General features: G+C 55.6%; 3 protein-coding genes across 10 annotated transcripts; 1 reads left to right on the top strand and 2 right to left on the bottom strand.

The window, feature by feature from the left end:
• The first annotated feature begins 1,020 nt into the window (after positions 1 to 1,020).
• Positions 1,021 to 6,866, top strand: AMIGO1 (adhesion molecule with Ig like domain 1). 3 transcript variants are annotated; one of them, XM_044238851.1, is made up of 3 exons: positions 1,025 to 1,058; positions 1,737 to 1,844; positions 2,096 to 6,866. In XM_044238851.1, exon 3 carries the CDS (start codon positions 2,161 to 2,163, stop codon positions 3,640 to 3,642), a length of 1,482 nt encoding a protein of 493 aa, XP_044094786.1. In that variant the 5' UTR covers positions 1,025 to 1,058; positions 1,737 to 1,844; positions 2,096 to 2,160; the 3' UTR covers positions 3,643 to 6,866. The 3 variants fall into 3 exon arrangements, with proteins under 3 accessions (XP_044094788.1, XP_044094786.1, XP_044094787.1); XM_044238853.1 differs by lacking the exon at positions 1,737 to 1,844 and having other exon boundaries at positions 1,021 to 1,058; XM_044238852.1 differs by lacking the exons at positions 1,025 to 1,058; positions 1,737 to 1,844 and adding an exon at positions 1,503 to 1,617.
• Positions 6,867 to 10,542: 3,676 nt separating this feature from the next.
• On the bottom strand, positions 10,543 to 16,223 carry LOC122900291 (probable transmembrane reductase CYB561D1). Of its 3 annotated transcripts, none has more exons than XM_044238848.1 (3): positions 16,011 to 16,223; positions 15,419 to 15,456; positions 10,543 to 14,861 (listed from the first exon to the last, which is right to left on the bottom strand). In XM_044238848.1, the coding sequence occupies exons 1-3, from the start codon at positions 16,156 to 16,158 to the stop codon at positions 14,310 to 14,312; spliced, it is 738 nt and encodes a 245-aa protein (XP_044094783.1). In that variant the 5' UTR covers positions 16,159 to 16,223; the 3' UTR covers positions 10,543 to 14,309. The 3 variants fall into 3 exon arrangements, with proteins under 3 accessions (XP_044094783.1, XP_044094784.1, XP_044094785.1); XM_044238849.1 differs by having other exon boundaries at positions 10,543 to 14,813; XM_044238850.1 differs by lacking the exon at positions 16,011 to 16,223 and adding an exon at positions 15,885 to 15,959.
• Positions 16,224 to 17,640: 1,417 nt separating this feature from the next.
• Positions 17,641 to 26,382, bottom strand: ATXN7L2 (ataxin 7 like 2). 4 transcript variants are annotated; one of them, XM_044238845.1, is made up of 11 exons: positions 26,256 to 26,382; positions 24,231 to 24,296; positions 23,753 to 23,857; positions 23,128 to 23,338; positions 22,538 to 22,824; positions 21,876 to 21,958; positions 21,259 to 21,509; positions 20,284 to 20,482; positions 20,019 to 20,140; positions 18,735 to 19,530; positions 17,642 to 17,759 (listed from the first exon to the last, which is right to left on the bottom strand). In XM_044238845.1, the coding sequence occupies exons 1-11, from the start codon at positions 26,380 to 26,382 to the stop codon at positions 17,745 to 17,747; spliced, it is 2,262 nt and encodes a 753-aa protein (XP_044094780.1). In that variant the 3' UTR covers positions 17,642 to 17,744. The 4 variants fall into 4 exon arrangements, with proteins under 4 accessions (XP_044094779.1, XP_044094781.1, XP_044094782.1 ...); XM_044238844.1 differs by having other exon boundaries at positions 17,641 to 19,530; XM_044238846.1 differs by having other exon boundaries at positions 17,641 to 19,530; positions 22,538 to 22,728.
• Between the last annotated feature and the right edge of the window lie 977 nt (positions 26,383 to 27,359).

Genomic DNA, 27,359 nt, shown 5'->3' with positions numbered 1-27,359 from the left:
TCATGACCTCAGAGTCCTAGGATCAACCTTGGGTTCCAGGCCCACTGGGGAGTCTGCTTCTCCCTCTGCCCCTCCACCCCACTCATGTACTCTCTCCCTCTCCCTCTCTCTCAAATAAATAAAAAAATCTTAAACAACAACAACAAAAATGCGGCCTCTGGGTGGCTCAGTGGTTTTAGCCTCTGCCTTCTGCTCAGGTCGTGATCTCAGGGTCCTGGAATGGAGTCCAGCATCAGGCAATCTGCTCAGCAGGGAGCCTGCTTCCCTCCCCCTTTCTCTGCCTCCCTCTCTGCCTACTTGTGATCTCTGTCAAATAAATAAATAAAATCTTAAAAAACACACACAACCCTCCACCCCAAAAAAACAGCTTCTTGGTGTTAAAGAAGACCACCACCCCAATCTCTCACTCACCAACCCCCCATTCCAGCTTTATCTTGAGGATTAGGTAATAGAGAAAATATGTTGGAATTGCTCCATAACGGGAGGGGAAAGAGCTGGGATTGATTCAAGAAGAGGGCAAGTGGCCAGGCCAAAGGGGTGAATGACTTTCCCCAGGCTGGGTAAGATTTCCAAGTTTCCAGAAGTGGAAGCCTGTTCCTGGCTTGCACTGTGTGTGTGTGTGTGTGTGTGTGTGTGTGTACTGCAGTGGGGATCACTTCATGGGAAGTCTGGGCAAGTGGGATCCTGGGGCCTGGCTATGCACCCCAGACCACACACCCTTACCTCCACTCCTGCCCATCTGGCTTGCAGACTTTGGAAATGTACCCTTCGGTGGTACCCCAAGGGTGGGGGAATAATAACATCAAGACTGAAACAAACACAAAAACAAGGCTCTTCCCCAAATCCTTCCCGCAGATTTGGGAGACTTCACAGCCCTAGAGAGAAAAGTGGAAGAAGCTTAGAACGTGACTAATGAATTTCCCGCCAACACTGACAGGCGGGAGCTGAGCCAGATTGCTTTAATTCGTAGGATTAGAAGACATGTGACGCTTCTTGCCCCGGAGTCAGTTGCAGCGAATTCATTCCAGCTAGACCTAGTTTCCCTGGGAGCGGTTTCGGTAGGTGGAAGGGTGGGGGAGAGTGGAAAGAATTCAAGAAGGTGGAGGAAGTAATAGGGGAGTTAGGGGTCAGAATCCCCTCCTGCTGCTTTCGGTCCCCAGGTCCGGGCCCCCGACTCCCTCTAAGAGAGGACAGCCAGCGCGCGGCCGTCCCTCCCGCTCCGACACAAACACACGCACGTGCGCCCCGCCCCCGCCGCGCGCACGCGCCCGGAGGCTCCGGCGGCGGCGGCGGGCGCGCGCGCGGTGCTCGCTGCCCCCACGCCGCTCCCTCCGCTCGAATCGCGGCGCCTCCCGCACCCCGCACCGCTCCACGCCGGACCCGCGGAATCGGAGGCGGCGACCGTGGTCGGTGGGCTCTTGCAGGTGCAGCGGTCGAGGCAGCGGCGCGCGGGGAGCAGAGCGGAACCCGGCAAGTCCTCGGGAGGCGATGTGGCCGGGCGCGGGCCCCTGCGTAAGGCGGGCGCCGCGACAGGCCGGCCGGTGAGGCGCCGCTTGGGGGAGGCCGCGACGGAGCTCCCGGACCCGCCATGGGCTGAGACACGTCCTTGCCGAGCAGGTGCAGTGACCAGCGGTCCAGGGGGTGCTCGCCCCGACAGGCCCCGGGAACCCTCAACCCTGTCAGTAGGTGCCCTACCCAGCCGGTGCCCTGTTGACCTTCCCTCGGCTTCTCCCTAGAGGCGCTGCTGACCCCGCCGTCAAACTCGGCCCGTGCAGCCCCTGCAAAACCAGCAGCTTCTAACATCCCGGGCATACTCCAACCTACACTCCTGTGACCCAAGCCCGGTAGGCCCCTGTCTCCCCTCCTCTGCCCAGTGTTTTGAGCCCACTGCTTGCACAGCGTTTGGAAACTACCCAGCATCTCTCTTCGTTTCTCTTCTAGGCCAACATAGGGGTGGGGGCGGAGCGGGGGCGGGGGGAGTGTGACAGAGAGGAGGAATGGTCAGTCCTTCCCTGCAGAGGCCCTGGTCACCCCCAAACCCGTCCTCCCTCTCTCTCAAGCCTGTAGTGAAAGTGCCCCTTCCTTATCCCACCAGAACATGCCCGGGTGACTCTCTCCCAGATCTTCCTAGTGGCCTTCCTCGCCCTTCCCAGTGACACTATGCAACCCCAGCGCGACCCTCGAGGCCTCTGGCTCCTGCTGCTGTCCTTGTTCCTGCTCCTCTTTGAGGTGGCCAGGGCCGGCCGGCCGGTGGTTAGCTGCCCTGCCGCCTGCCTGTGCGCCAGCAACATCCTCAGTTGCTCCAAGCAGCAGCTGCCCAACGTGCCCCACTCGTTGCCCAGCTACACCGCACTGTTAGACCTCAGCCACAACAACCTGAGCCGCCTGCGGGCCGAGTGGACCCCTACGCGCCTGATCCACCTGCAGTCCCTGCTGCTGAGCCACAACCACCTGAACTTCATCTCCTCCGAGGCCTTTTCCCCAGTCCCCAACCTGCGCTACCTGGACCTGTCCTCCAACCAGCTGCGTACACTGGACGAGTTCCTGTTCAGTGAGTTGCAGGCGCTAGAGGTGCTTCTGCTCTACAACAACCACATCGTGGCGGTGGACCGCTGCGCCTTTGACGACATGGCCCAGCTGCAGAAGCTCTACCTGAGCCAGAACCAGATCTCCCGCTTTCCCCTGGAACTGGTCAAGGAAGGAGCCAAGCTACCCAAGCTCACCCTCCTGGATCTCTCGTCCAACAAGCTGAAGAACTTACCACTGCCCGACCTGCAGAAGCTGCCTGCATGGATCAAGAATGGGCTGTACCTACATAACAACCCCCTGCACTGCGACTGTGAGCTCTACCAGCTCTTCTCCCACTGGCAGTACCGGCAGCTGAGCTCCGTGGTGGACTTCCAGGAGGACCTGTACTGCATGAGGTCTAAGAAGCTGCACAACGTCTTCAACCTGAGCTTCCTCAACTGCAGCGAGTACAAGGAGCGTGCCTGGGAGGCCCACCTGGGGGACACCTTGACCATCAAGTGTGACACCAAGCAGCAGGGGATGACCAAGGTGTGGGTGACGCCTAGCAACGAACGGGTGCTCGATGAGGTGGCCAACGGCACGGTAACGGTGTCTGAGGACGGCAGTCTGCATTTCCAGCAGGTGCGGGTTGAGGATGCGGGTGTGTATACCTGCTACGCCATGGGGGAGGCTTTCAACGAGACCCTGTCTGTGGAGTTGAAAGTGTACAATTTCACCTTGCACGGCCACCATGACACCCTCAACACAGCCTATACGACCCTCGTGGGCTGCATCCTCAGTGTGGTCCTGGTCCTCATATACCTGTACCTTACCCCTTGCCGATGCTGGTGCCGGGGTGTTGAGAAACCATCCAGCCATCAAGGAGACAGCCTCAGCTCGTCCATGCTTAGCACCACACCCAACCACGATCCTATGGCTGGCGGGGACAAGGATGATGGTTTTGACCGCCGGGTGGCCTTCCTGGAGCCTGCTGGCCCCGGGCAGGGCCAAAACGGCAAGCTCAAGCCAGGCAACACCCTGCCAGTGCCCGAGGCAACCGGCAAGGGCCAGCGGAGGATGTCGGATCCGGAGTCGGTCAGCTCAGTCTTCTCTGATACACCCATTGTGGTGTGAGCAGGATGGGTTGGTGGGGAGATTCTGCCCCAGGAGAGGTAACGCACCCCTGAAGGATATGAGGGGATGGAAGAGCGGGCTGGCTGCCCAAGGGAGTGGGTTCCCCCCGACCTCCAGGGAACTGGTCACGGGTACAACAGCTGGCAAGTCCTCAACCAGGGTGTGGCTGCCACGATTTCCAAATAGGGATATACTAATCCTCAGGCAAGTGCTACACCCTTACCCCTCAAGCCCTGGGAATTCTCCGTGCGGTGGAGGAAGAGGAGCATGTCTGAGTTGGGTGGGAATGAGGAAGGGGTGGGGGGAAGAGCAGATTCCCTAAACTTTTTCGAGGTCATCCTTAGCTCCTTAAGAGAAAATCATCTGGGGGGAAAAAAAATTTTTTTTTTTCTATCTCTGCCCACCCACACCTGTGATGTTGTGTGTGTTGGGGGGCGGATCTTCTACAGGAGCCACACTGGGAAGAGCTGGGGTGTCTTCTTTGGCCAGGAAGTCACACTTCGCAGCTGGGGAAATTGGAAACCTTTGGAAAAATGAGTCAGGAAAAAGCTGAGACCTCAATCAGTAACGCTCCCCAAAGCTGTTGTGATTTCCCACAAATGCCTCTTTCCCCATGAGTCCTGGACGGACGGATCTTTGCGGGAGCCTGGCCTATTGCCTATGAGGTATGGCAACAACATGAGACGTGGTCCCTGTGCCAGGCCCTGGAACCAGGGGCACAGAGGGATACAGCTTGACCTGAGGGGTCTGTGTCACGGCATGGGTGCTGGCACAAAACTCGTAGATGGGGCATAAACTCCAGGTTTCCTAATTCTCTGGTCGGTAAAACCCTTGGTTAGCACTTGGTTCCCAGCACCTGTGTGTTAGACCAGGGGCTGCTGAAGGCAGAGATTTTATGCATGCCTGCCACAGACCTGGGAAGGGGGGGTCACTTCAACCCAAGGAGGAGGAGGAAAGTAAACCAGCCTCTGTTACATAGCATTCAGCTGGGCCTACCTGGTTTCCTGATGCCATCTCTTCTCTCCGTCTCCTTAGCAAGCTCAGGTGGGATTGAGTTTTCCCTAATATGCTGCTCTGCCAGTAGAGGAAGCCTGGAGAGTCTGGCTCGCAGCTGCGTGAGACTGGTCCTGGGGACGGAGGGGACCAGTTATGGATCTCTATGTTGAGAAAGTAGGCTTGGTCCTCTCTTAGATCTCATCCTGCTGCAAAGCCAAAGCATGGGATTTCATCACCCAGGGGGTGGAATTGGATGGTCTCTGCCCCAGAATGGCAAGCTGAAGTGCTGCTTCAGGTTCCAGGCAGTCTTGTTAACAGAGACACTGGCACTAAACTTTCCACAGGAAAGTTCTGCCGCCGCCATACCTCTCAGCCAAAGGTCTGTGCAGTTGCTAGTGGTCAGGCCGGGGGAACTTAAGAGCAGACCCAACATTCCCTTCCATCCAGGGTTGCAGAACACTTTGGGTATGGAAATGACTGTGCCCTTTGACTATCCTGCAGGCCCAGGGAGACTGGTGCTCTGAGCTTTGGCAAAGGGATGAGCAGGGCAAAGGTGAAAATGTTCTCTGACGTTGGTCTTTTTCAGTGTCTCCCCTTCTCCCAACCAAGATCCCTGTCCGTTGGAAGTTCTCCAGATCTTCTGGTTTTTGGACCTGCTCTCTAGGTTCTAAGGGGTATGTCCTCTACCTGTGGGTGAGGGCTGCTTGTGAGGAGGGCCTGACTCCCGTTGCCTATTAAGATTGGGAAAGGGGACTGGAATTCAACATCTTCCTTGTCTGTTCCTGGGATGTCAAGACTGCTGTCCATCCTTTCTCAGTAACCTAGTTTGTCAAGAGAGATGCAGCATTTCCCTCAAGTACTTGCATGCTCTTGGGTATGCATGCTTCCAAGTGCGCGAGCACACTAGCGCCTTGACTCCCCTCAGGACAGTGACTCCGCAGTCCCCGCTAAAGACCCCGGTCACAGTGGGTTCCACCTATGTGCCCAGCCTCATGCACAAAGCTAACTTGCTCCGTAGGAGAGACAGTGACCACGCCAGGCTCCCCAGATACAAACTCTTGTACTTTTAATTTCCGAACTCCCTGAAGCTTACCCCGCACATCCGTGGCACTGAGTAACTTCTCTATGAAGGCTGGAGTTAGGAGAACCGCAGGCTGGCAACCTGGGGAGGAGGGATGCTGAGGAGCTGGCTGGTTCTTCAGACCCTTCAGAAACCTTCTCAGATTAAAGACGATATACATGAGAAATAAAAGCAGAACTAGGTCGATGATGGCCCCAGAAGGAGACCGATAGGGGTATAAGCAGCTGTAAGTTGTTCTTCCTTCTTTAACTGCCCTGGAAAGATAGGGGCATGAAGGAAAAGTCGTCTTGTTATATTCCAGAGACTTCTGAGGACTTTGATCCTGGCTGCCCTCCTCAGACTTATTAGGGCACTGGGGGAAATCTCATCTCCATGTTGCAGTTTCCCACTGGGCACCACCTAGGGCTCTAAAAATCTTTAAAATAGATGTCGAATGAAGTTGGCCTTCTGGGGCATTTTGAGCTCCTGAGGACTAGGAGGGCCAATTTCTTCAGAAGTCCTACCCAGCTTAGGGAATAAGAAAAGACCCTGAGGCCCTGCGTCTTCCTACTGTATCCACTAGGTCGGCCCCTTGTTTGAAATACTGGTAGATGTGTCTGGCTGCCCCACCAGGACATTGAACTGATTAGCCTCTTCCCGTGGTTTCAGTTGTTAGAACCCAAAGGTAGCTTTCTACTTGGGGGATTAGGTACTCAGCATATATAAGCTCACTAGAACATTGTGTAGGAAACTGCCAGGTCTGATCATAAGAACAAGCTGAGAAATCTCCTTCCCTTCCCCCCACCCTGAACTCATAAACCAGACATATCTCCCAGGAAGCAGGTGTCCCTGGAGACAGAATATGGCAGGGTTCTACAATCTGTCTGTGTGATTATTTGTGATCTTTTTTTCTTTTGCCTGTATTTATGGGGCTCCTAGGAAGGAGCCAGGAGAGGGTACAGCCCAGCTGGGGACAGTAAAGCTGACTGATTCCCATTTTCTGTGTTCTTACCTCTGTACTTCCTTGTTGCCCTGCTGGTGAAGCAAGCAGGCCTCCCTTTGTCCAGGACCCCGTCCCTCCCACTTATGTACACCCAGGCTGGCAAACCTTGGAGCCTCTGGGCTCTGAAAACTAGACCATGATCATTAAACCTGGCTTGAGTCTCCATTTGGGCAGTCTGTGACTGGTTTATTTATCTTTTCAGCCTGTGTGTGGGTGGGGCTCACTGTGCCTCCTAAGTGTGTGGCCTAAGGAGAGGATTTTTAAATGCTATTTTTTTAAACATTTTATTTATTTGACAGAGAGAGACACAGTGAGGGAGGGAACACAAGCAGGGGAAGTGGGAGAGGGAGAAGCAGGCTTCACACTGAGCAAGGAGCCTGATGTGGGGCTCCATTCCAGGATCTGTGACCTGAGCTGAAGGCAGACGCTTAATGACTGAGCCACCCAGGTGCCCCTTAAATGCTGTTCTAAAGACAAGGGTAGAATCCACATCCGGGCATGAAAATAGACCAGGGTCAACGAACTTTCTTCTGTGAGGAGCCAGACAGTAAATATGTTAGGCTTTGCAGGCCAGACGCTCTCTGGTAGAGCTACTCAGTCGGGCCGTGGTAGCAGGATGACTATGTGAACTGATGAGTGAGGCTCTGTTCCAGTAAAACTTTATTTACACACATTGAAATTTGAATTTCATATCATTTTCATGTGGTTTTTGAGTTTTTTCAACCATTTAAAAATATAAAAACTTTATTAGCTCACAGACCATACAAAACCCAGCAGTGGCTGGTTTTGGCCAGCAGACCATAGTTTCCCGACCCGATAGATTCTCAAAAGAAATGTCACTGATGCTGTAGCAAGAGAGAGTTTAGAAATTCCTTCACTTGGGGCTACTGCCTGTGGATAGTGGAATCTTCCTGGATCCCTGGGGAGGAGGGCTGCCTCCCCACAGAATTCTCTTAAAAATCTGGATGAAGCCTTCTGACTGGGCTATGGAAAACCACTTGCACTGGAGTAAAAAAGTCAGTGGAAAGCAGCTCAGTTTTGCTATTTTGATTATTACCTGTATTTTTTTTTTGATACTGTAAATAGTAACTCTCTTAGTTTGGCTCAGAGCATATTAATTGAATGGGCAGATTAATATTCATTGACAGTTTAATGTGTCCTAGGCATTGCATAGAACAGAGAAATGGAATCCCCACATTCTTGGTATAGACATAGCCTACCAGAAATTGGACCAGATTCTACTAAACTCTGAACATGCATATTCTTTGGCTATTCTCTTGGTACTTCTGGAAGGGGATTGTCATGGTAGAATCCAAGAGGGGAGAGGAAATGGTAAAAGGAAAACAAATTAAAAACTAGAATTTGAATCATCACCTAATTTCCTGTATTGATAAAATCTTGCCCAAAGGGCAGCCCTCCTCTGTTTGGAAAGTTGTCCTGTTTTCTTCATGAGGAACCACCAAAGTGATGAGGCGATGGAGTCACTCACCAGCCACATCAGACAAATCAACCTTGGCAGGCAAGTGAAATGATAGATGTCAATGCCAGAGTACCCCCATAGTCTACATTTATATGGCATTTTTCGTCTTTTTAAAGTTTTTGCTGTGGCTGACATTGGCCAAGAAGAGGACGCTGGTAAAGAGAATAGGTCTGGGAAGACTCCTGGGTGTTCTCCCATCATGACCTGTGCCTAGCCCTGTCTCTGAGCCTGAAAAGTTTTGGTGCTCCTTTGCACCATCATGCCAAAGAAGTCCATGGCTGCAACTCAGCGCCCCCACCCCCAAGGCACAAGAAACTCCCAAAGGTTCTGGTCAAGATTGCAATTTTGTCTGCCATATCTTGCGGCACTCTTCTTAGCTCCTCGTAGGTGGCATTTCAGGGGAGTGGGGGAGACTAATAGGACAGCTGCCTTGTAGAACAGAACCTGAGAGTCAGTTGCACTGGCCAGCCTTGTCTCCCTTCCTCTTGATCTCTCACCTCCTTCCCTTTGCCGTTGTAGTTCTTGTACAGCTGACCTTGTCTCGCAGGAAACCACTTTTCCCATCCACACTGTAGAAAAGGCTCAGACCTGTGCAGTAGGAAGGTTGGCTTTTCTGGTCTGCTACAGTGAGCCTTTGTTTCCTCTCCTGGGGCTTGAGAGAGGAAGGCTAAGGCAGCTGCCACACTGGGCTAATATGCCATCCGGTAGGAGATCCCAAGTGGTAAAGATACACAGACCTGCCCTGAGGCCTTCCAGTCTCCATCAGCACGGTTACTGTCCCAGAAACATAGAGGGCATGGAACCGTGGACTAAGAGAACCATCCCTCCATGAGCTAGGACACAGAGCCCTGCAGGGAGCCTTCCAGGCACCCTATGGCACTGGCATACATAAGGTGAGAGTCACTGGCACCAAAGTTAAGGGTGTGTGTATGCATATGTGTGTGTCTTGCGCAAACATGCACGCAGGGTGAGGATCACCACAGCTGGACAGAGCTTGGTGCTGCTTTCCCCTCACCTCCCACTGCTCCCTCGCTTGGCCATAGTTGGCTTTTGGTGGGGTCCAGCCAGAAAGGCCCAGTTCCATCCTGGGCATTCTTAGAAAGCATGGGAAGATAACTCACAATCTGCTTTAAAGAGAGGGGTGCTGGGGGCCCCTCATGCATACGCAATGAAACAGAGCTGGGGCCTCTGGTACCACAGAATGGCCTGAAGTAGCTGTTTAATCTGCTTTTAGTGGAGATTAAAAAAATCATCTGGGAAATTCTGACAATAACGGGTAGATTAAAAACTGGGGCTCTTATTCCCTGCATGTTGGTGACTAGCCAAGCCTTCCGGGTGGATGGGTGGGGGAAGGCTGTCTTACTGGAGGTATTTTGGGTCTGCTTTAAGCTTAGCCCCATGCTGGGAACTGTCTCCTTCAAACCACCCTCAAGTCTGGGGCCCTGTGGTTCTGCACCATCACATAGGTCTTCTCTGTGACTGTGCTGGTGAGACGTGCTAGGGCTATGCCCACAACACCTGACTAGTGTCTCATTGCCAGATCCCAGGTTAGGGAAAAAAAAAAAAAGATAAAAACCCGAATACACAATACACAGCCTCTGCACGCCTGTGATTCCTGTGATTCCTGCCTCCGCGTGCACCCCAGGCAGACTGCGGGCAGTTCTCAGACAAATGGAATGGAAAGTATTCTTCCCCTAATTTAACATTTAAATAGAACTGCCTTCCTGGTGTGTATGTGTGTTTTAATTCCTATAAAGTCCTTTAAGGAGGAGGGGACTGGATCCTCCCCCACAAGCCTATAAAAGGGAAAGAGAAGCCTGTGACCAAGCCAGGTGCTGCGTGTCACACCTCTGCATCTCCAGTGTCTGGTATGAAGGCCTGAGGCTGGCCTTGCTCAGCCTGGGGCTACAGGGGAAACCAGAGTGAGGGAGGGGAGCAGTGTTGTGTCCATTACCGTTGCTCCTGCCTTCCTGGACTGCTCCACTCTGCTTTTCCTTCAGAAGCACAGAATTAGGTAGGAGAGACTAGACAGACATGGGACCTGCTCTAGGAACTTCAGGCTGGATGAGGGGACAAGTGCACTGACTTCCAAATTTACGATCAGCCTCATGCCCTGAAAACACCAGGCAGGCAGCACTTAGGGCTGGCTTTGCTAGGGTCATAACTTTGGTCACAGAGTGCATGACAGCTGACCTTGCACCTAGCAGGAGGAAATGTGTGTGTGTTCCCTTTTGACGACCAAAAAAAGCAACCTGAGACTTGGGTCCCCATGGCCTGGTATCCGTAACTATTGACCGCCTCCCTGAAAGAAACATTAAACCCCGGGCCAGGCCAAGTAAGAGAGAGACAAGGACAAGAACATACTTAGAAACACATCTGTTTCCATTTGTTTAATGCTTTGGACTTTCCAGTGCCTGTTAACATGCATTCTCTGCTGACCCTCACAACACCCCTGTGAGGTAGGGGGAGCAGTGAGCCGCTCACCTGTGGCCACACTGCTGTTAGGAGCCCAGCAAACCCAGTCCTGGCTCCCAGGTCAGTGCTGTGCTTTTCACTGCCTGATCCACAGGCTCTTAGGTCAACCAGATACTGGAGCAACAGAGCCCTAACCCAAAAGCCTCCCTGTTCCCTAAGCCCCCGGTAATGCTGAGACGGGGGCATCAGGGCCAGCACTGCCATTCCCAGCAGAGACTACACTGTGATCCCCACACCTGTCTTTGTCAAGTGAGAAGGCCTTAGTAATTTACTCAGGGGGTGCTCAGGGCCCACTCCCAGAGGAAAGAAGCCTCAAGCCAGGGCTAGGAAGTGACCCTCTAACCACCCCCATGCTCTCCCCATTCCATTACACTCCAGCCGCCCAGGAGGAGGGGTAAGGTGAGGGCTGGCTGACTCAGCCTGCAAATGCCTGGAGCTCTGGAGCTGAAAGGCCCCAGCACTGTGCAGCTAATGATTATTATTAACTCTGAGCAGGCCTTGGCACAGCAGCCAGCTGGCTCGGGGAGGATGCCTAGATCTCCCACAGCGAGGTTTGAAAAACAAGACCCAGAGCAGCCATGCATGGGGGTGGAAGGGTGGGGACAATGAGAAAGAAGGGGCAAGCTGGTGTCAGGAACCGGGAGGGGCAGTGTGCCCTGGGGGGCTGCAGGGAGAGAAGGAACAGGCCAGCAAGGGACAGCAGCCCACCTTTGATGCCGCTCAACAGCCAAGGGGAGGCTGGAAGACTTCCCCAGACACAGTGCCCTGCCATCATCCAACACAAACCGCCCCCCAGGCAGGTGGGGGGTGGGGGAGGGTGTGCTCCAGGGAAGGCATGGTTGGTGGTAGGGGGGAGATGGGAGGGGTCTGAACCCAGAACAGTAATCCTGTTACCATTTGGATTTGGTTTCAAAAAACATCTACATTTCTAATGTCCTCAAGGTTGAGTTTGAAATATAATCATATTTGGAATCAAGTCTTAGTGAGCCTGATATGCAAATTTGTGCAAATGACATGCATTTTTTTTTTTTTTAATTTGAGCACCCTGGTTGGTTATTTTTTGTTTTTTTTTTTTTTTTAAAAGGCAAAACAGGCTGACTACTAGCAGCTTTCCCTAGCCAGGGAACAAGGGCAAAAGGGCAGCCATTTGCTTCCTCCCCCCAAGGCCTCTGCCTCATTGTGGAGGTGCCCAGCTAACATCCCAGATGGGGAGATACAGAGAGGTGGGGAGAACAGAGGGAGGAGGGCTATGGGAGGAGGAAATGCACACAAGGAGGAGGCGTGTGCAGCCGGCAGCCACCCAGCTCCCAGCTGGAGGAAGAGTGCCCTGGCACTGAGGTCTAATGGTTGTCCAGCTGCTGCCCCAGGATGTGAGGGCAGGTGGCAATGGAGGGAGAGATGCAGAAGGGGGAGGGAAGTCCCCCTGACAATCTGGCGGACCAGGAAGAAGGGCTCCTCCTGGTGACCTACTCCCCATACTGCAGTCAGACAGGCTCTGCAGAAGACCACCTGTGCCCTCCTCTCCACCCTGTGCCCCTGCCCTCCAGGCCTCCTGGTCAGAGAGGTGACAGCTGGGGCCCCTTCCTCCTGCGGAATATAAATTACTTCCCCCTTCCTCTGAGGGCTGGGAATAGACATCAGCTGGCACAGCCCACGCAAACTACCGGCTGTCAGCCTGCCCGCCCGCCTGCCCAGCAGCCCCCGCACCACCTGGGAGCAGGCGACACCTCAGGCAGGCTCAGGCTTTATGGCGCTGGCTGCCTGGCTCGCGGAAGCTGGTGAACCTCACCTCACTCTGTCACCCTGCTGTGGACAGAGTGAGACTCCCAGCACTGGCTGTGATGGGGGAGAGGAGAACGAGTCCACGAGCAGTAACCCTCAATAACAATGTCCTTCATGCCATGCCGGGCACCATCTCTTCCAAGTTCAGACCACATTGGGTAGTCTGAGAGGGAAGAGAAGGCAAGCAGACAGGAATAATCACCCTCTGAAGGTGCAGAGACCCTCAGTTTAGATGCTCCAAGTCTGGAGAGCTTCTGGGAGAGACGCCATCTGACCCAGTGAGATCCGCTCAGAGGAATTTCTGCCCTAGCAGTCCCTATTCCTAGACTGTTAAACCATGCCAACCTCCTTGCTTCTGAACCACTCAGGGAGGGAGGTCTTCAACCTTAGGAAGAGCCAGGGCATCTAAATTACTGCCATCTAGGAACTCCTGCCCTGCTCCTGGGACTGGGGATCCAGTCCCTTCACCCAGGCCTCCTGCAGCTCCCACTGAGCTGTCTGTCTATCCACCTCAACACCAGCTCTCCTGGCGTGGCTGTCTTCAGTCCTTGCCATGATCTATGGAGGTCCACCCCCGAGCAAGCCAGACCACAGTTAAGCCAATCTGGCACCCAGCTCACCACTGAGGAAAGCCTAGGGAACTACTTTCAGTTTGGAACAAGGAGTGGGTTTCTGCAGGGAAAAGGGCCCAGCCCCTTTTTGCCAACTGGCACCACACTCAGCCCCCTCCTGGGCCAAAGAGCTGGCAAGAGACAGCAACTGAGAAGAGCTTAGTTGAGAAGGGGAACCAGGGAGACTTTGTTTTTCCTAGATCAGAATAGCCCTATCCCACTTCCTTAACTCTTATTTTGTTCTAAAAACTCTGGAATACCTCCACAAAGATATGTGCTAGGGCATGAACCTGAGCCCTAGGAAGGGCTATAAGAGGTTCAGGACAACTGTGCCACTCAGAACACCCGGCAGGGAAAGGCACTCACCCATGTCCTGCAGCCCTCAAGCCCAGATTCTGAGGTGGGCTGAAGGGTGTTCTTAACTGAGCTAAGAAACCCAGCCAGGAGCCAGAGGCTTGCTGAAGCCAATGCCCTTCCGCTCCTACAAAAGCTTTAAAGTGACTTCAGTGCTTTAACTGTTTTGGGAGTTCAAGAGGCCTCGTCCAGGACTCTTCTCTCCACAGTGCCTGACCCCCTGTGCCCTAGTCCAGGAGCCCAATCAGCAGATTCCTGGAAGGCCACGAGGGCAGACCTGTCCCTCCAAAGGGATAACGGGATAATGAATTTAGGAATGACATCCTGAGTCTGCTTAGCGGTCCAGAGAGGAGAATGTGTTTCTGTGGCATCAACCTGACAGACACTGAATGTTGGAGATTGTTTAGAAACACTCACTCATGACACAGATGCAGAAACTGGTCCCGAGATGTGTGACTTGCCTAAGGTTGCCCAACAGACTCTACAAGAACCATAACCCATGGTCTCCCTCCAAACTGCTTTCTCGAAGACCCCCCACCCCCGCCAAAACCACTGTTGTCATTCATAAGTTACTGGAACCCAATTCTCTATCAGACACACAGGCAAGAAATGACTGTGAACACCCTCACCACCACCACCCAAAACTTCTGTCTCCAATCACGAACGGAGGCTTCAGGATCAAGCCTCCCCTGGCCCTGCCCACCACCTTCCACTGGCACCCAGTATACTTCCCCACTTTGACCCACTGAGTCGTCATCAGAAATAGCACTTTGGGTTTCTGCAGCTGCTGGCCCAGTTAAGCAGTATAAAACCCCTACTACTTCTGAAATGAATCCCCTAAAGGTCATAAAAGGAACATTTAGGTCCAAGACAAGTGTCCCACCTACATTCAGAGTTCAGAGGAACTCACATTTCCATTTTCTTCTTTGGCAGGTAGGAGCTGGAGATCTGGTGCATGATCACCAGGGCCGGATAGAGGGGCAGGGCCAGGCACAGGTACCAGGCTGTGCCTTTGATCTGGGCCTGGAACCACACTGAGTACATGCCCAGGAGCACCGTTACTGTAGCCAGCAGATAGACTACCAGTCCACATGTCAGATGGTAGAGCTTGAGGCGAGCCACTCTTGAGACCCTGGCTGCTCGAGGACAGAGGAGGCAGAACCCACACAGTGCCTGACCACTAGTGGCCAGCAGTGTCAGAGCCCCTACCCAGCTGTGCCAGGACACCAGGTGGGGCAGCTCACTGCGGGTCCTGCTGAAGATGATGAAGCCCAGGCCCAGGGCTGCACAGAGGATGGCCAGGGTCTGCCCTGCCCAGTGGAGCCGGATCCGGGCCTTGCGGGAGCAGAAGAAGAACAGGGAGTGTTCAGGCGAGAAGAGTAGGATGGCCTCAGCCATGCAGAGGCAGAACTGTGAACACAGGAGAGGGCCAGTGAGCCTCAGGCCCAGCGTGGAGGCCTAAGGAAAAGGAGGTGCTCTCATACATCCAAACAAGGATGACAAAGGGTGATGGCTAAAGAACTCCACCCCCGCCCCCGACCTCCTGCTTCACAGGTCAGCATTTCTGGGCACAAGTGGGAATCAACACTTGAGTGGAAGTCTTATCATTCAGGCTGACCGGCATGCCAACCTCCACAGCCAATGACTCCCTATTTCTTTACCAATGTTAAGCAAACCTATAGCAAATGTTAAACTGCCTCCTGAATTTTGCGAGTGGGGGGTAAGGGGTAAGGGAGTTGGGAAGGAGGGGTGATTGCACAACACTACTACTACTTCCTCCTTTCAGACCCTAGGAAAGACTCATCTTCCATACCCTCCCAACACCCCTCAACCACCTGACATTAACTACAGCCCAGCCTTCCGTATCTCCCAACCGAGTTGCAGGGGACGATGGAACCCTCGCTCTTTCCCCCACCTCTCTGAGCCTTAGAAAAAGGCTGAGCCTCTGGAAACCTGATGCTTCCCTTCGGGGCATTTCCAAACAAATCAGCTGCAGAAGAGAAACTCAAACTCACCGCCAAGGCCATGAATACAGGGTGCCAGGAGAAAAGACCTAAGAATCAAAGAGAACAGACTGACGGCTGGGCACCATGTTTCTGCCCCTGTGGCTGGCTGGAACCCAAACAATCCGGCTACAGGGGACAGGTCAGTGCACTATTCCCAGCCCGAATGAGGAACTCCGTGCAAACTGGAGCAGCCAATCGAGCTTACGGTGAGCAACCAAGGGGGCAAACATACACCAGTCTGGCCTGGCTTCCCCATCCGGCAGTTCGGCAGCTTGGCAGCTCAGCTCGGCAGCTCGCAGCTGTCAGCCCAGTTCTAGGGTGGACCTTGGCCTCCTTTACTTGCATCCTCCACGAGGGGCTCCGCTTCTGTTGTACTGGTGAGTTCAACTGAGTATCGACCTTCCGACCCCCGCGCCCAAAGCCCCACCCTTCCAGGACCCACCTGCCGGGGCCCGCCCCACCACGCCCTTACTACCGCTCCACAGCTCGCCCCTCCACTGCGGGGGGTCCTCACTCCGGGTCTCGGAGCGCTCCCAGCTACGCTCCCTTAGCATCCCGGCTCCGCCCCTTTCCCTGGCCCCGCCCCGCCTTGCCCACTCACTGGTTCCCGGCCGGGACAACACAGTCAGGAAGATGGTGAAACCCAAAGCCACCAGGTGCGCCAAGATCCCACTGCCTGTCCGCAGCCAAAGGGTCAGTCTCGGCTCCCTCGCCGGAGCGGGAACCAGACCTGCCTCCAGGGGCTGCATAGCCGGGCCGGGCCGGCGCACACTCCCAGCGGCCGGAGCGCGTCTTCCGGGTTTGCGATCGCGGAGGCGGCCGCTGCTGCGGGAGAGGCCCCTCCCCCGGCCGCCGCCGCCTCTACGGCGGCCTCGCCCACAGCGCCCTCTGGAGGCTGGGGGGAAAGCGCGTCCGCCCTGGAGAGCCGTGGGGTGGGGGCAGAAGGGGACCAGACTTCAGGTGGCCAGCCAGGTTTCTTCTGTCAGCCTCGTTTGTACCTTTCTGTCCACCAGGCCTTACGTCTCAAGTAGCCTGTGGAAATTACACTTATGGCAACTAACTCCACCCATACCCCAATCACAAACTTCGCAAGATGAACCAAAAGTGTGAAACCAGTGCTTTGAACTGTCTTCCAGAAACACTGGATTTCTCAGCTTGCCCACGCCCTCCGGCCTCCCTTCTTCTGGCTTGTTAAGGGAGTTAAGAGTCCTCCCTGCCTAAAAGCAAGGGCACTGGAAGGTAAGGACCAAGCCAGAAAACATTGCCCATGCCTGGTTGAGTTCAGGTTTGAGGACCAAAGGAGGGGGGTACAACTGTGTCATCCCTGTTGGCACACTAGCCTCCAGTGACACACATGGAAGAACTAGGGCCCTCCCAGCCCTTCCCACCTCCACACCATCTGCTCAGCCCTGGGAAGCCAGGTGATCCTGAGGGACCAGGACCTCCCACATTCCTGCTGCCTCCCACACCATAAGTTTCCTAAGTGATCATACCTTTCCCCTTCCTGCTTCCAAAAAGGTGTAGTTCAACTTAAGGAGGCCTACCTGGGAGAGACTCTACCCTTTCCTGAAGGGCAAACCCACAGGGACAGGGACCAGGGACCAAAAGAGCCTGTCCCACAGAAGTCACAGACATCGTTAGAGCAGTTACCAACTTAATTCGAGCTCCCCCAGTGGTTCAGAAAATGAGGCTGCTAGGGAGAGATGGCAAGGGCAGGAACAGCTGAAGAGACTGAAGCAATAGTTCAGAAACTATGATGGAGGCTTGGCAGTGCCGGAAGACTGGAAAAGGGCCCAGGCCCACTCCCACAGGCTCTCAGGGCAAAGACCTGAAAGGAGAGCCTGAGGAGTGGCTCCCTTGCCCCTGTTGTTTCCCTTCCCAGCGGGACAGGAGTCTTCTCTGAGATAAAGATTCTGGTGAGCCCTTCTTGCTCCAAGCCACATGCCTCATCATCCTCTCTGGAAAGAATACTCCCCCATGACACAAAGCCTGGTCATTCCCACACCATTTAGACAAAAATATAGGAGCATAAGAGACTTCTGCAGGCAAGCGCCAGGAGCTGGAGTCTGGCTGCCTATCATCTCCACCTCCTGGGGTGTGGATGGGGACAGCAAGGACACTCATTTTATTACATCTTTTTCCTTCCTTTTCTCTGTTTCTGTTTTTACATTTTCTTAGCAGCAACAGAACAGGGAGACAGTCTTGAGGTATTTTAAAGAGTTTTTTTTCTTAAAAAAAATAATATAAAGTTATAAAAAGCGGCAGCAGCCTGGGGCCCGGATCTGGAGGGGAGGAGGTGCTGGCGGCTCCATCGTGGTGGGCAGGCACTTTCTTGTTAATGGGCTTTCGACTGCAGGAAGACAAGAGGCAAGAGACGCGGTCAGGCTGGGGGCCTACCAGTCCTGCTTCCCAGTGAACTGTGTGGACCATGAGAGCTAAAGCTTGCTTTCTTCCTGGCTGGGCTGCTGCCCAATGATGGACGAGGGGAAAAATGAATGCCAGTGGATCAGGGACAGCCTGAGAATGTCCGTGCACACACGTGCGCACACATGGGGGCATGGTCCAACTCACTACTCTCATAAGGGAGCCAGAGGAGTGGGTATGCATCTGGCCTGTGCCTACACCAGGAGGGCACCCAATTTCTCGCCACGGGCTAGCCCCTCCTGCCCTCCTATGGACAGCCCAGAGTGTGCTACTCCAGGGCTCCCGTCAGAAGAGACGCATAAACCGGCTGCTGGCTTTCCCAGAAACCCTGGAGGGCTTGCCTGGCGCATGAAATCCTGGAAGCGGCACATATGCTTACAAGGACCTCAGGGGACATCCCTGGCCTTCTAGGCCCTGAGGCCCAGAGGCAGAACCCATGAACAAGACCAGCCCACCCACTCTGTTACCCAGCATATCAGGCCACTGCTTAGAGACCCACACTCAACCCCACTGCCCAAACCTTTCCCATCAGAGTTCATGAAGTCCAGCTTCCTTTCCTTTGGGGGACAGGGGTGGCTCCAGTTCCTGGTGTGAAGGCCAAAGCCAGATCAGAAAGTGGCCCTTTTGTTAAAACAGAAGGAGGTGTGGGGGCAGGGGACAGGCAGCTCAAGGGAGACAGATGGGGGAAGGCCCATCAAGCAAGAGCTGGGTCACCTTTTAAAGAGCTGACCTACCTCTCCCTAGAGGAGACGGCCCCGGAACTCTCTCAACTTCCCCTTTCAGATTCCCTTCCCTGCATAAACACTTAGCACCTTCTCTGTGCCGGGTTCCCACTGTGCGCTCTACCCTGGTCCATCCTGATCTCTCCCTGCCCATGCTCTCCAGAGAGCTGGGCTGGTACCTTCAGTGTAGAACACTTCTCCTCAAAGGCCATGGCAGGACCCGGCTTCTTGCGGCGCACGGAGCAGGCCGCATCGGCACGGGTGCCGGCCTGGCAGTGCTTGGCCTTCACCGGCCGGCAGTAAGTGGCCAGGTTTTTCCGCTTCTTGGCTACCTCCTCCTCGGAGAGGCAGTTGGTGGGCAGGGCCTTGGCTGGGTGTCCGGCTGCTCCCCGGCTGTCCAGCTGAGAAGCCTTGACGGGTGTCGGGGGTTGATGAAGTGAGCCCCGACAGTCCAGAGGCCCTGCCCGCTTCACTCTTGGCCCCACCGTCCCATTGAGTCCCATGCCCAGGGCTGTTTTAGTCTTGGCCGAGAGGCCCCGGCAGCCAGAGGGTTTGCCTTTTCCAGAGGGCTCCAGGATGCAGGTCCGTTTGAAGGTGGTAGGGCCGGGGGATAACTTTCGCTTTCGAGAAGGGGCCTCCACCTCGACCCCGTCCTTGCCTTTGGACGACTTGCTGGCCTTCGAAGGTGGGAGTTTGCTGAAGGATGGGGATGGCGTGTTGGCAGGCAGTGGTGAGGTGATGGCCTGGGCCCCCCCCATGCATTCTGCCTGGCTGCAGGCCGCGGCCACACTGGGGGAGCCTGCAGGGTAGCTGGGGACCAGGCTGTCCTTGGCAGGGGGTGTGGAGGCTGGGCAGGCAGATCTGGGGGGCAGGCCTGGAAGGCGGGGGCAGCTGCCTGTAGAGGACGGGCTCAGAGGAGCAGACAGTGGGGAGCTGACAAGGTGGGACGGAGGCTCAGCCGCGGGTGGGATCTTCCTGCAGCAAAAAGAGAGCTCTGCTGTGACGCCAAGCAAGCAAGAGGACCTCCCCACCAACCTCCACCCAGCTCTCTGCCCCACCTAGAAATGGCCCACAGAGCCCTAGCCTTGCTGCCATCTGCTGGGAGATGCTGGAACTGAGGCTTAGGAAGAAAGCACAGGGGTAGACAGCTGTGAACTAGTATAGGGACCCATTAAGAACCTTATTTCAAATTTCAGTTTGGGCACCCCTATCCCTAGTTACCCAAAAGGTACTGGAAGTGACAGATAAGAGTCAGACTTCACTCCCACACCCCCCATTCTTGCCCTGCCTCGGCCCAGCCACAGGCTGTCAAGTTCCCTCACCTCCTCTTCATTCTATCTGGGGTCTCGCCCGAACAGCCGAACCGCATCTACAGGTAAGTGAGAAGAATGAGGGCTTCTGAAGCCCATGGATGTCCGGGGCCCGGGGTCTAAGGAGGGCAATTCCAGGCCCAAAAGACTCACTTCCACATGTGTGAGCTAAGGTGCCGTTCCAGCATGGAGCTCAGTGCTGAGCAGAACCGGTCCAGCCGGCGGCTAAACACGTAGCATCCTGGACTCACCAGCCGGCTCCCAAAGGTGCAGAACTAGAGGCAGAAGGAAGGGCCAAGGTTAGCGGGGCCTGGGAGGCAGGGAGGGCACTTGCACAAAGGATCTGACCTCCTCCCCAAGCTGTGGGCTGGGAGGGCTGGGCCACCCCCCACCCCAGGTCCCAGCCCCAGGTCCTTACCGCCTGTGGCCGCGGGGGCCGGGTTGCATAATGGCAGTCAGGGGGGAGGTGGAGGTCGTCAGATGTCCCCTCCTCCTCACTCTCCTCGCTGGAGGCCTGGGCCCCACCCCGGGGCAGGGGAAAGGGGAACAGGCCTGGGTCCCCATCACCACCACAGGGGCCTTCATCATCCAACTCACTCTCAGAGGAGGCCCGGGACCTGGAAGGGCCAAAGGGGACGTGAGGGCAATGAGACAGGAGTGGGTCAGGGTGGGGGTGTCCCTGAACCCGCCAAGCTCAAAAAAAAAAGCCAGGGCAGACACCCTGCTGGGCAATGAGACAAAGAGAAAGGAGGACGGGAAGAGAGAGAACAACAGAGCTCACAAGAGTGAGAGCCAGAAAGGTTGGGGCCACAGCTCCCAAGGGATCCTCTCCCCAGCCCCTTGGCTTCCCAGGCCCTGCCTCCTGGGGCAGTGGGGAATCTGCTCCAGATTCGCCTCCTCCAGAACATCTGAGCTTAACTGCACCCAGCTCTGGTCAGCCCCATCAATTCTCTCAACCCCCTCTTGCCTCACATATTCCTGTCAGCCTTTCTGGGAGCTGAGCCTGTTTCGGGTCTGCCCCTTGTGTTATGGGCAGAGATGTGTGTGTGTCTCCTTTGGCAAGGTGGGTTCTCCCTGGGCTCTGGCGCAGCCTCTGCACATGAAGGGGCCAGTGAATGAACACACAGTAGGACTGCCTCACCCAGGACCCTGACCCTTTCAGTTCCCCAGGTACAGGTTTTTATCCCAAGCCCTGGAACCAGGCCCCTACAGAGGCTGAGGTACCTCGGCGTGCTGGGGTAGGAGCGGGGAGTCCCCTGCTTCTGCACAGCTAACAGGGGCCCCAGCTAGCTCCCCAACTTGGGGTGGAGTGCGACTCCCTGGGCCTGTCTCCCAAAGTCCCTGATGGCTTGGGACCAAGTGTCCCCAGGTGGGGGACTAGACCTGGACGTACCTGGGCAATGCACTGAATGGGTAGGTCTGCTTGGCGCGAGCAGAGAAGGTGCTGCTGGGGGCGGCCGCTGCCACAACCTGGACTGAGGAGGGGGGTTCCTGGGAGGGGCGCTCAAGAGTGGGCTCCTTACGCCCTGGGCTCTTCTCTTTGGGAGATTCCCCTTTGCGGGAATTGGCCTTCAGCTCTGCCACTAGCACATCAAAGTCCTTGGCTCGGCCCTGGACCTCCCGGCGCTGGTGCACCGAGTGGATCTAGAACAGAGCAGGGTGAAGGGTGGGGAGGGCGTGTGAGCTGAGCAGGAGTGAGGGGCAGCAGTGTGTGCAAGCCTAGGCAAGCAGAGAGAGGGGGTTTGAGTATGTTTGTAGGGGTACTTGTGTGTCTTTATTTCACTCCCAGCTACCATAGGCCCAGAATCTTCGTTTGGAGTGGGGCAGTCTGCCTACTGCCTCCAGGCTGGCCCCACTGGGGGCAGCCTCCTCTCCCCCTTGCCTTACTTGGGCTTCACCCCCACCCCCCGCCCCCGAGCTGAATCTTGGATAACACTGCAGTTTCTCTCCTTGCCCAGGGCCCACGTCTGTGCTGTCTTCCCTCACTCTGTGCAGCGGGGCGGAGATTACCTTGCAGGTCAGCAGGCGTGTACAGATCTTTTTGGTCTCTGGGTTTATTACCCCACACTGCCTGTTGAGGTCGCACTCCTTCCCTGTGGGGAAAATTCCCATGAACCTCAAGGCCATTTCCAGGAGGCCCACGGAAGGCCTGGGAAGAGCTGGGCCTAAGACAGAAGAACCTCTAGCCTTCAAGTCCAGGCTGTAGCCTTCCAGAGAAACTCCTCTGGGCATCAGAAAGAAACTCTCTGCTGGGCACAAGAACCATCCCCGCCCCCATTCCCAGCCCAGGCGCTCCTTTTGGTGACTCCAAGGCCAAAACAGGGCAATGCAGATCAAACAACAAAAGCAGCCACAGGCATCTGGGATGCCAGGGAAACCAGCTGTGGGAGTGGTCTGGAGCCCTGGATCTAGGTGAGAGGAGAGATAAAGGTCAATGGCCCAGGGTAAGGAAGAATACCTTCCCCTGCTTGGGCATAAGCTCTCTTAGTCTTGGTCAGGAGACCTGAGCTGGAGAGAAGCTTCCTAGAAAGCAAGTGTATGCCCACGTCAAGTGGTAACCACGGACGGCCAGGCCCACTCCTTCCTGACCCTCTCCAATAGGCCCAAGGACAAAGCAGTCCAAAGGGGTCCCCCACTCTACCTTCCTGACTCCCAAGACCATGACTACTCACGGGCCATCTTCCGATGGGTTTTGGGGGGCAGCCTGGCCCCACCAGGCTCCTTTTCAGGGGGGCTGCCTTCAGCCCGGTGACTGGGGCCCTCGCTGGGGGTCATCTCGATGCTCTCTCTCCCCGGAGGTTCTTTAGAAGGGGGTGCCATGGGGTTTTTCCCAGGGGAGTCCTTGGTGAGGCCACCAGGCTGGCTGAGGAAAGCAGAGGGCGGGGCCACCCTGATTCCATGTCCATCGGGCTTCGGGAGACTGGACATCTTCTCCAGATTCACCACAGGCACGAAAAGGCTACACATGGAGAGAGGGTATGGGCTGGGGGGTAGGGGGGTTGGGCTTGGGCCCTGGACTCTAGCCCAGAGCCATCTCCTTCCCAGCCCTGAAACTTGGGTGGGCTCCAGCAGGGGTGCAGAACATGGGGACAGGGGACCCCATATTCCTTGGAGTACATGGAAGGAGCTGCAGAGAGAGAGTGGCTGCCTCCTGCTGTGAGCAGCGCCCACTGCCCCACAGCTGTCTCCGTTCATGTTAACCCCTCCCTGGACTAGGGTCAGGGTCAAGGCTGGTCTCAGGGAGTCTCCAGCCTCTCCTTACCAGAGGTTGTCCTTCTGTGTCTTCTCAGGAGGCGGGTGGCCACGACTCCGGGACCCCTGGCCCTTCTCCCTGGAGGAGGTTTTGGTGGAACCCGGGGCCCTACAAGCTGGGCCCTGCCCATTCACTACATGGCATTTCTGAGAGCTGGCAGGGGCTGGAGGTGGGGGTGGGGCCCGGGCGTAAAGCTTGCTGAGGGGCCCATGTCTTCTTTCTGTCACCAGGAGGTGGAGAGAGTAATCGAGGGTGAGTGGTATCAAGTGCTTCCTTCCCCAACCTCCTAACCCTGCTCACAGACTCATGATACCAAAATCTGCAATTGCCTAAGCCTGAGATTTTAAATTTGCCATCTTCCCACTTGAATCTGACCCTTCCAAGACTCAAAATTCTAGGACTCGGCTTCCTGAACCTTTCCACTCTTCCCCTAATTCTTCCCCAATATTCTCCTAGAATTTTGCTCAAACAATCACTCTGACAGGCCACAATCATCTGGACCACCCCCAGGACCTTCTGATCCCCAAGGCCTCCCCCTCCATGACCCACATGACCTCCCAACTGACCCTATCCTCAGAGTTCCACCTTCTACCTTTCCCTATCCCCTCTATCTCCTCCCTAGGGCTCCCCTCACCGCAGTGCTTCTGGAAAGCTTGAGGCTTCACCACTTGGCTGCAGTGGTTACACACAACCAAATAGAAGTCGTCATGGGCAGGGCAGTGCCCGAAGATGGACATGTCTGCAATGACAGAAGCCCTTATCACTGGGGCTGGGGATCCCAGGGTTTCCCTGTAAGATCAGACAGCACTCCCCCCAACTCCCAGAAGACACTTTTCCCTCCCCAGCTGACATGACAGGCTTTATGATGCATGCCCTCAGCTTCTAGAGCTCAACCTAAGAACAGAGGCTGTTAGGTGAGTGGGCCCAATCACCTATGATTAAGATCTCCCACAACAGGTCACAGGAGGCAGGGGAATGGGCTGACCCAGACCTAGCAAAGCGAGGATCCCCAGACCTGCTGCTTCAAGCAGCCACCTCCTGGGATATGTTGGAAGAGAGGAAGGTGGTCCTGTCTACTCTAGGCCCCAGACCTAATGTGTGTCAACTCCCACCTTCTTTAATGAGGGTCATGGCATCCAACTTCTTCATGTTTTTGTTACTCTCCTCCAGCTCAGCCCCTGGAGGAGAAACACAGCTTAGAAGGACCATCCCCACTAGAAACCCCGTCTCGTACCCAACCAGCACTGGCAGCCAAACAGTAGGAAGCCCATACTCTCTAATAAGCTCCTGGTGCTCAGGACCCCTTGGAGAGCCTTTCAGTGGGTCATTCTTAAGTGCCCGTTCTTCTTTCAGCTGCTACCTCTGGAATGAGATGAGCCCCTGCCACCTTTCTTATGGACCCTTCACTCCAAGGGTTCCACTGCTGAGTAGCTGGGTGATTGTGACTCAGTATGATCTCTTTTCTGGGCCACTTCCCCATTTAAATGGGAAACAATCCTTAACATATTTTGCTATAAATCTTGAAGTCCCTTCTTCATGAGAAGAATATGAGACCATATGAGATTTCTCATATGGTCCTTCCTGCTACTCTGTGCCACACCAAAATCATACAGTCCTTCCTGCTACTCTGTGCCACACCAAACAGATATCTCCCAGGTCCCAATCCCCATGAATGTGACTTTCTTCCACCTGGGTTACTGTGGTACTGACAAAGTTACACCCAGCTTCTCAGGTCCTGCATTGACAGGATGGTCACAGAGCAGAGAAACTGCCATCTCAGGGGGTCCTATGGCATCTTCAAAGTCCATTTGGTCAGCTATGCAAGCCCCTCCCCTCTTTAGAGGACTTTGGGCAAGGGTTACCCTTATACCTCAGTTTCTGGGTTGATGACAAAAACATCTTAGCTGTGCAAAGCAGCTCTTGCCCCCATCCCCCTACTTTACTCCTCTCCCCTCCCTCCTCTATGCCCCCTCCCTGTCCCTTGGAAAAAAAAAAATCAATTCTGAGTCACCAAACCCGTCTGATTCCATTTCCGGTTCTCAAAGCACCCAGACCCTGACAATGGCCCCATCCTTGCCGACCCAGCATGGGACAGCCCAAGGGTGGCCTGGGCATCCACTTAGATGTGCTTCTAACACCTACTGACAGATTTGCCCCTTTCTAGGATGAGAAGATCGCTGACAGTCTTATATAATCTCCAGATATGAGGGGTAGTGGGTCAGGCATGCAAGAGACAAGGGGCAGCTCCCACTCTTAAGTCCATTAAAATGCACTGATGGGCAGAACTGAGCTGGGAGTCAGCCGTCTCAGAGGAGAACAAGTGTCATCAGAGACTGCTCCATGCGGTCTCCTCCTCCATCTCTTCTCACTTGCAAACTTCTTCAGGGCTGTGATGCCTGCTGTCACCCCAAAGGCCATGAGGCCAGGTGCCCCCTGGGGCCCAGGAGACAAAGATCAGCAGAAGGAGATGTCAGCCCGCTTACCAAAGGCACTCAGGGGCCTAGAGAAGGTGGGGGTCGGGGAGAGAGCCAAGAGGCAGGCAAGAGGCCCGGGAAAGGACTGAGGGTTGAGGCACAGAGGGATGGATGGACGGAAAGGAGGGAAGGAGGGAGGAAGGGAAGATGGATAGATGGATGGACAGACGAACTAATGCGGAGGGGGCGGGGGTCCAGTGGTACTGCAACCCGCAGGCAAACGCCGAAAAGGAGCAGGAGGTGTGGGGCAGAAGGCAAAGGAACAAGGGGGGTTGGGAGGGGGGCACAGAAGTGGGGTGCGTGGGAAACACGTGGAGAGGACTGTTGCGGACGGGGAAAGCCCTAGGCAGGTGCAGGAGGGGCGGGAGCTAGAGGACAGAAGACGAAGAGAAAGGTAAAGGCAAACAGATGTCGGGGCAGGTACTGGGCACCGGCAGAGGCAGAGGTGGGCAGGGTGGGCTGCGGGCGGTGAGCCGGCACTAGGACCCGGAGGCGCGAAGGTGACGGAGCAGGCGGGCACTAGGACCCGGCGGGTCCTTTGTTTGGGGGGCCGGGGAGCCGGACGGCGGCTCCCGTCGGCGGCTCCCCTCTGCTGGCGGGGGCCCGGAGAGGGGGAGGGGAGACAGTGCTGGGGTCCCCGGACTCTACGGGAGCTTCACTCACCGTCGGCCGCGGGCAGGTCGGCCCGTTCCACCCACGAGCTCCAGCTCTGTCCCGCGAAGTCATCGAGACTCGGCACCCGCCGCTCCAGAGCGGCCATTGCTGCCGCCGCGCGTTCACGCACCGCCATCACCGCCGCGGACGCGCGCCCGCCCCGGCGCCACCGCCGCGCGGCCCCCTCCCCCTAGCCCCGCCGCGGGCACGCCTCCCCTCTCCCTCCCACCTTTCCAGCTCACTCTTTGCGCAAGCGCAGCACAGGTCGGCTTCCCCTCACTCTCCCTCTCGCATAGCTTTCTGGGAAGTGTAGTCTTGGCGGGGTTGCTGTTGCCTACGGAGCTTGCAGCAAGAGCCCCTCCAAAATGCACAACTGCGGAAGGCGAAGAGACCAAAGCCCCAGGACCTCGTCTCCTGACCCTTGTGCACACATTCTTTGTGCTACCAGCCCGCCCTCCCAAGCTCACTGCATACACACCCCCGCCCCAAACCTCTCTCTGCCCAAGACGCCCCTCTAAGCCGTGCCTTCGCCAGCTGGCTGGCGCCCCTTCCCGGGCTGGCGGTCAAGAAGCGACTTCGCTCCCCTGTAGATCGAATAGGGTAGGTGCAGGGAGGTGGGCGCTGTGAATCAGAAGGGCAAGGGGAGGGAGTCTGTAGGATGTGCTGAAGGACACAAGGGTTGGAGTGGGGGAGGGTCCTCGGCTCCTGTGTTGTGCCTCTTCTGTGGGAAACCCACGGTGCCCTGATGCGGGGTAGAGGGTTGGAGTGGCGTTGTCTGGGTTTGGGAGGACGTAGATGAGCTGATCAAGATCACCTGTCAGGATGACAGAAGGCTATCTCCGAGCCAGAGCCAGCCCCGGAACTGGGGTGGCCCCCAGGCTGCTGGTGTTTGCAGCATCTCTGCTGATCCTTCTCTCCTCCTGAGAACTGCGATCAATACCCTGTACCGCCTCTTCCCAAACCCTGGCTGGACCCTGACTCCATCCATCACTTTGGCTTCTTTTTCTAATGAATATTTTCTCTGCTGGAAGGGCTGCTACCAGAGCCTCAGCATAGGGAGATTTCTCATCAGATCTGTCATTTTCTTTGCTAAGGCCTGGAAAATACCTTAAT

Source organism: Neovison vison, chromosome 2 (genome assembly GCF_020171115.1).
Source record: "Neovison vison isolate M4711 chromosome 2, ASM_NN_V1, whole genome shotgun sequence".
NCBI lineage: Eukaryota > Metazoa > Chordata > Mammalia > Carnivora > Mustelidae > Neogale > Neogale vison.
The sequence above is the reverse complement of the archived record's forward strand: the minus strand, read 5'-3'. Positions and strand labels throughout refer to the sequence as shown.

Bases quoted from the DNA above. Each gene is read 5' to 3' on its own strand.
- LOC122900291 (XM_044238848.1), bottom strand. From the start codon at position 16,158: ATGCAGCCCCTGGAGGCAGGTCTGGTTCCCGCTCCGGCGAGGGAGCCG. The intron at 15,457-16,010 runs GTGAGTGGGCAA...TTTGATTCTTAG, and splicing joins GTTGTCCCGGCCGGGAACCA to GTCTTTTCTCCTGGCACCCT. The intron at 14,862-15,418 runs GTGAGTTTGAGT...CCTTTTCCTTAG, and splicing joins CTGTATTCATGGCCTTGGCG to GCCTCCACGCTGGGCCTGAG.
- AMIGO1 (XM_044238853.1), top strand. From the start codon at position 2,161: ATGCAACCCCAGCGCGACCCTCGAGGCCTCTGGCTCCTGCTGCTGTCC.
- ATXN7L2 (XM_044238844.1), bottom strand. From the start codon at position 26,382: ATGGCGGTGCGTGAACGCGCGGCGGCAGCAATGGCCGCTCTGGAGCGG. The intron at 23,339-23,752 runs GTGAGGGGAGCC...TCCTGGTGACAG, and splicing joins AGCTTTCCAGAAGCACTGCG to AAAGAAGACATGGGCCCCTC. The intron at 19,531-20,018 runs GTGAGTCTTTTG...TTTTTGCTGCAG, and splicing joins CTTAGCTCACACATGTGGAA to GAAGATCCCACCCGCGGCTG.